Genomic DNA, 7,425 nt, shown 5'->3' on the forward strand with positions numbered 1-7,425 from the left:
GACTTAACAAAATATGAACTGTAAAACAACTGTGAACATTGTCCATACCATCCAACCTCCTGAATCTAGTTTTGGTACCTAGTGTTGGAATATGCATATAAGCCACACCATGAGAAAACCAACATAATGCATTTGTGAACAGCATGGATCCAGACCAGCCTGCGCAGTCTGGTCAGGATCCATGCTGTTGGCTAGCCTAATGGTTTCTCTAATTGCAGTAGGCTTAGAAAGCGAACAGCATGGATCCTGACCAGACTACTGGGATGCGCAGGCTGGTCTGGTCCATACTGGTCGCAAATGCACTATGTTGGTTTTCTCATGGTGCGGCTCAATTATTGTAGTAACAAGCTAAAAACACCATCAGTTCCGTCATAAATTATTCATATAATTTCTCCATCAGCGCTCAGCTTATGATGTGAGGTAATTACCTATCAGATATCAAGGTAACTATTCTCTAGGGTGCTACTTCTCAAAATCCTGGTCATTAATATTGCATGAGATCCATCTGTTCCTAAAAACATTTCAACTTTGTAACTTTTACAACCTGATTGGTATTTGAGTCATTACATCTGAACTAACTTGAGTTGATTCTTTTTTTCTGTTATGATCCATTCAGTTTTACCTTTCATTTTTCATTGAATTTAGATTTTAATTTGTGTGCACAACAAAAAGTCCCAAAGATTCGAAAAGTGAGCTTTTCTTTTATGTGCAGTAAGCATTTCCCTTCAGAGCTGCACAAGTTCTTTTATTTCATAAATTCATATGCTTACACACTGAAGGGACGTAGCCCTAGCTAGACATGAAAAATTGTACCCAGGTAAAACCTTTTAAATTTTGGTATGTCAGCTTTGTCAATTTTCAGATAAAAACAAAGGGACACAACCCTAAACACGGTGAAATGACTAAGCATGCAACGAAACATAACTTTGTTGTTTGACAATATAATGGTAGCTAACATGAGCTGCAGTGTACTGTGTGTGTACAATTTTTAAGATTCAGTTCTCAGTGAACAATCTATACAAAGTCTTTGATGATTGTAACATATAATCCAAAACACATGTATATAACATGCAATCATGCTTTGCTAACATGCAGAGCTGTCACCCTTCCCATGTCATACTTTGTACAGTTTTTGTTTCCGATGACGTCCTTTTGTACCTTTTCCGCTTGACCGGCTCTTGCATAACGGATTTACCCACTAGCACGAATTGAAATAGCAAAGTTTAATTTATGAGAAAATTGCTATATTACTGCAACAACCACTGAATATATAACAAGGAATATCTATCTATCTATCACACGCCTGGGTATACACAACACAAAAATACAGCCGAATATGAAAATTTGATTTTGGGAATCTGTAGATTTCCCAACATCTGTTTCTGTCCACTGTCACACAAAAGACATTCTAGTATTCAGTACATCCTACCTTAGCAAACAAAAACAAATGCATAATAAGAAACATACTTAGTGAGAAACATTATCATAATTTTGTTGTTGGGAACTGTAAACATTGGAGGTGGGGGGAAAGTAGTATGAATGAAAAACAAATTACCAAAATCATCATTAAAAAGATCTTAACAATCAACATTATTAAAGAGTAAGCTAGCATTCTGACAAAAAATATTATCTGCTAAAAATATACTTCATAAGATAACTTATAAGCATGAAGGAAGCTCTACAAATCTGGAATTACTTCAAGTACTACCAGAATGTATCTAAACTAACTACACAATAATAAAAAGACAGAAAAGAAGGAAAGCATAAATGTAAAAACTGTAAAATAAAATTGGATGTTGGTTTCTATTCCTACATTATCTGACTAAAAATACTTTCACCCTTAGAAAAGAAATTATGCTTAAGAAGCACATATAAATAAATTAATTTTATGATAAATAAAAGAAAAGTTAGAGAAAACATGCTCTTTAACGGCTTTATTAAGTTAGCGAACTAAAATCCCACCTTTGCAACCTTCTTTGCTCGTTTCTTTAAAATCACAAATAAAAACAAGATTGATTTATATACATATGTACACAACAAGCATAACAGTAAAGAATTACAGATCACTACCATTTCTACACATGTTATAGAACTATAAATTGTCTTTAGAGTTACAAAATAAAAGCATCTTTTGTGTGGGGTGGGGAAGTGGAGTGGGGGAAATTATTTTCAGTATATTATGTCCTTGAGTATGGCCAGTGTCATGAGTGTGTCTTCCTCACAAGAATGAAGTCTTATCTTAGCTTTGCTTGCGCAAAAACAACAACTGGCAAGATTACAGCAATGCCAATATTCATTACTACATGTACCTAAATATGAAGACCTTATAGTTATACTACCACGTTCCCATGCTCACGAAGTGGCAACATTTTTTTCAAACAAAATTTTATTAATGTAAAGGGGATCAGTTTGTTACAGTAAGTACTCACTCTTGCCCTCTAAACAAAAATATGTCAACTGCTACACATGAATCAAAGATGCAGCAAATTCAGATAAATTTCTGCCTCCTTTTTCTTCACCCATGAATTAAAAAGTGTGAATTCGATCTAGATTGTGTAAACACTCGTACCATACTATCTGGACGATTCCAGAGAACACTTTCTGCTGTTGGAAAATAACCTTAGTACTGCATGTTCTACACAGTGTTCTCCCTTTATTGGTGTTAGTTACTAGTTATTCCAATTATAACAAACGTGATGAAAGGGCTATTTAAAATTTAACGTGCATTGGTGTGAACACAAAAGTATTTTAATACATAATAATATCATTACTCTCATGTAAACAATTAACTCTTGTCAAAGGATAGAGACTAAAAAAGCTATTCACCCTGATAAAGAAATAAGCACATATAGTCCTGTTCCTTTCATAATGTTAATAGTGCTGCTGCATATTCAGTAACATTACTGTAAAATACAACTTCCAAGTTTTGAATTAACAAAAAACTTTAACTACTCATACATCTGCTCAATTTTGTAACAGAGTGAAGAGCATCATAAAATCTTCATTCGGACATCTCACTAAATGATCTACATACCTGCCAAGATACTTTAGACCCCTTTGTTGCTTTTGCTGGAGGTGGAACCCATGGTCCAGAGGAAGGGCTCTTACTACGGGCTCTAGAAGATATTGTACTTTTTGTAAACTTTTTTGTACTTGTCTGTAAAAAGAAAATAAAAACAGTCTTTATAAATATATTTATATCTATATAACATTATATTGCTATTAAGCTTTTCTAAAAGGGCAAGTTTACTAACAAGTACCCAGTATATACATTAAAATGAATTCTGCATTAAGAGATATCTGTCTTATTGTTGGAACAACACAGCTCAGCTATTTGATCTGAGGCATAAAATTGTCCCCTGACTACTAATGGGTAAATATTGTTTCATTTCCCCATACTTTTTAAAAAAAAAACTAGAATGTGTCTGTAGGACACAGGGGGTGTGCACCCACTGGTACATTTGTCACAAATAAGGGACAATAATTCAAATGTTTGCAGTCTTAAGGGGGTATAGACTCAACAAACATTTTATATAAAGGATTTATTATTCTAGGCCATATACTTTTTGCGCTATGAGCATCATAAACAAAACATCAACATTTTGGCTATTTCAAGGGCCGTAACTCTGTAATTAGCACTAAAATCTCAAGAAGAATGCCAAATGTGCAAGGTCACATCATGATAAAGACTCATGCAAGGTTTCATGAATTTACATTAAATACTTTTTGAGCTAGGCACGTGACAAGGTGAAAATGTGCATTTTTTACTATTTCAGGGGTCATACATGTAACTTTGGAAATCGAGGGTGGAGCCAAACAAAAACAAAAATAGGAGGTGCACAAGTTAATATCATTATTAAGACTCATGCAAGGTTTCGTCAATTTATATCAAATACTTTTTGAGCTAGGTGCATCGCAAACATTTTTCGGACGGATGTACGGACGGACAAGACCAAATCTATATACCCCCACCACCAAATAAAAATATTTTATCATAAACATAAAATTATGTAAAATTTCTAACAGTATGATATACCTTCTTAAACAGAATTTTAGACTTAAAAATTGAAGTAAGAGAGGTAAAACTTGGACAAGGTGAACCTTGTAACTTATATAAGTGTGGGATGCAATGCTATCAATAGTTTCATGCAATGTTTCTAACAAAAATAACATAAACAAACACAAACTTACAACTCCAGATTTCTTTTTCTTTGGCTGTTTTACATGGACATGAACAGGAACATCGTCATCTACATGCACATGGACAGGAGATGTTGGTCGCAACCCTTTAGTCCCTGGCATCTAATGATAAAAAAGTACAAAATCTGGGGTTAAGAAGATTTTTTCATATAACACCATTCATATTCGAAGATAACTCTAACATCTATGATCTATAGTGACCACATCTTTAGTAGATAATATGCTTGGTCTTACAAAAGAATTAGTTCAACTGTTTTAAAGCAGTGCCACAATACAAAGTTGACATAAAGTTGCTACATATAAGAACATCATAAATACAGCTTTATATAGAGCACAAGAACAATGCATTCTGTTTGTTTGTTTTGGGTTTAGCGCCACCTTCTTTTCAAAAGTGATTTCAGTCAGTTAACCTAAGCAGTTTTCCTGAATTCTGTAGTAAAATAAGCCTCTACACCCAAAACAAACAAACAGAATGCAGTTTTCTGCAGGCTGAGGCTAGATACACGGCTGCCATGTTAAAAATATATTACGGACATGGCAGTCGTGTCTATATGTGGTTATGATACACGGCAGCAGTGTCCCTACTTTGTTATTCACATGGCAGCCATGTCCCCAAGAAAATATCCGCATTCATGACAGCAATTGTAATGGACCACTGGAGAGACCTACAGAAAGGACTTTCCTGCCGAAATCTGTTAAACAGCTTTTAGATACATTTTTGTTCTTTGATGTATTTTAAGGCCTGGAATAAATTTCGAATTATGTAAATGTGTTGTGTATTTTCCAAAGAGTACAATATTTAACACCTCCTGAACAATACAGCATATACCTGTGGCAGAAATTGATTAATTTTATAAAATTTATTTCCCTAGCGCACGGTAGCTAGTCACATACATGCTTACTAGAATTTGTACCCAGCAGCGTTTACTAGCATACTTAAGATTTTAGGGAGAAGTCACTCCTCCCTCAGCTAAGATTAGGGAGATGTGGAAAAATTTTAGGGAGAAGTGAAGAGATTTGGGTGCCATGACTTGCCAGACAAAAAAGGAACTAAATATACTCGTAACTATTTTTTATAGAATTTCCTGTCTTAAAGTTGATTCATTTATAGTTTTAAAATATCAACAAAATTAGAACAAGAGCTGTCACTAATGGTGACAAATGCCCCCGCAGCGCCTTGACCTCTGACCTTGACCTGATTACCCCAAAGTCAGTAGGGGTCATGTACTCAATAAGTACTATCAGCATGTGAAGTTTGAAGGTCCTGGGTGCAGTGGTTCACGTGTAAAGTGCCTTCAGCAGGGGTGTGGAATTCCTATGTCCAACTTGTCCGACTCGGGACTTTTTGACTGCGGACAAGTGAGTTTTCGCATTCCGTTTGTCCGCGGACAAGCACAAATTTTCTGGTTTGAAATGAAAAAAAGGAAAGAATAATTTAGGAATGCTGAACTGTACTTCAAGTTTATAAAAGAATTTGATGTACGAAACGGATGTTTGGCATGTTTCACCCGCCAAGGGCCTTTTGATTTCTCCAGTTTTGGGAAAACCATACTGTGTCTAAATTTAGCAGCTCTTTCTCTGCGTTCTGATTGGTTCCCTGTCATGATCTCACTTGATTTTTGCACACAGTAACTTGTCGAATAGAAACCGGAAACGTAAACAATTATCACAATGTTTTGGACAAATTTGTTCAACGGTTACAACTTCGTCTGCCAACAAAAATTGAAGTAAATAGTCGTAGCACAAAGAGCTCGCTGGTACGAGTCAGGAAGTTTCATGTTTGTTTTTCTAACAGTCAGAAAGTGTCATGCTTTTTCACATGGGTTCACATGGCATGATGAGCAGTCGTTAGATATTTCTGTTGAATGTTTGATGGCCTCGCGGACGAGCACAAACTAAAGTGTCGAAAGCTTATTTTTTAAACAGCTACAGTATTACACTTTGCTATGTTCGCTTTTGTTACTACTTGTAGATTATTGTCCAAAATAAAGGATTATTTGCATGCTAAAATGTTGAAAATCCAGGCAAGTACGTTTTGACTGTGGACAAGTAGATTTTTAAGTCTCATTTGTCCGTGGACAAGTGAAAAATATTGGGAATTCCACACCCCTGCTTCATGCAAAAAGTTAACGTTGTGACGAATAAACGAACAAACAGTTGAAAACTAATATGCCTCCCTTCGGGGGCATAAAAAGAAATCAAGTTCCCAGCCCTTACCGCATTATGATAACCACCTTCACAATTCTTAGGAAAGTTTCACATGTTTGGAAGTAGGGGGAGCTTAAAGTCTGCCATTGTGTATTCAATTCAAGTTAACAAGTTTGCAAATTGTCAGTAGTCCGATAATTGATAATGATAAAAAAAATCAGATGACTTGTATTTCACTTTGATGTCAGAATAAACTAAAAGTAAAGTGGAGAACTTCAAAGCGACTATTTCACTCAAGTCGCCCCCCCCCCACACCCCCCTAGCTCAAGCCCTGTAAACACACCCCTTGACCAGTGATTGGACTGATGATCCGCACTCTCCATACTGAGCTTAGTGGGCTTACAAGTTGGTGGCAGTCAGCAGGCATAAAAACACCATGCAGGCAGTGCAAGTGATTATGTTTGACAGTGGCAAGCACTTGATAATTCACATTTTGGAGACATGTGTAAACAATTATATGAACAAATGCAATAGTCTTACACATGCCATAAGTAACTAAGTTAAAATTTCAGTTTCTTATTTTTATTTGCTATCCGAATTCTACTACAGTCTTTTTAAGAGCGGCGTTTGTTGTCAAGTTCGGACAAGTTCTTGAAAAAGATTATGTCGAATTTTTAGCAAATACAGTTATCCGAAGCATGAAAATGTAATAACACTGTGTCATTTGATCAATTTACAACACCTTTTAAATCTCAGAAAGGAATATACATTTCAGCTTCGTCACAAACTTCCTCTGAAATTACTTTCTAGCTAACGGATCGATCGGTTCAGACATGTCAAATTCCTAGCGACATTGTACATCGGGATTTTGCAGAATTTCATCTCGATGCATTGTCATATTATTTTCTTACCTTTTAAAAATAAATTTTGGCGATCTAAAATTGTTATATATCAGTTGTTTTTCATTACTTTTCTTGCTGAAATTTCAGTTCAAATTATGAAAATCCATGACAGATGCTCAATTTTTGTTTACGTCCAGTAATGAATTCTGTAATTTGATTGGTTACTGATGATAAG

The 7,425-nt window shown here is 35.4% G+C and overlaps 1 protein-coding gene across 13 annotated transcripts in view; it reads right to left on the reverse strand.

Moving 5' to 3' along the window:
- LOC123553823 (outer dense fiber protein 2-like) overlaps window positions 1–7,419 on the reverse strand; it is a 48,686-nt gene extending 41,267 nt beyond the window's left edge. For 8 of the 13 annotated variants that reach the window (XM_053525227.1, XM_053525232.1, XM_045343555.2 and 5 more), the window contains exons 1-4: window positions 7,260–7,419; window positions 4,192–4,302; window positions 3,035–3,157; window positions 1,121–1,198 (exon numbers count right to left, since the gene is read on the reverse strand). In XM_053525227.1, the coding sequence (XP_053381202.1) occupies window positions 1,121–1,198; window positions 3,035–3,157; window positions 4,192–4,302 (312 nt within the window). In that variant the 5' untranslated portion in view covers window positions 7,260–7,419. Of the gene's footprint in view, window positions 1–48; window positions 79–1,120; window positions 1,199–1,962; window positions 1,987–3,034; window positions 3,158–4,191; window positions 4,303–7,259 lie in introns of all 13 variants that reach the window. The other 5 variants (XM_053525231.1, XM_045343613.2, XM_045343538.2 and 2 more) reach the window with 3 other exon arrangements.
- Between the last annotated feature and the right edge of the window lie 6 nt (window positions 7,420–7,425).

Source organism: Mercenaria mercenaria, chromosome 15, assembly GCF_021730395.1.
Source record: "Mercenaria mercenaria strain notata chromosome 15, MADL_Memer_1, whole genome shotgun sequence".
NCBI classification, from domain to species: domain Eukaryota; kingdom Metazoa; phylum Mollusca; class Bivalvia; order Venerida; family Veneridae; genus Mercenaria; species Mercenaria mercenaria.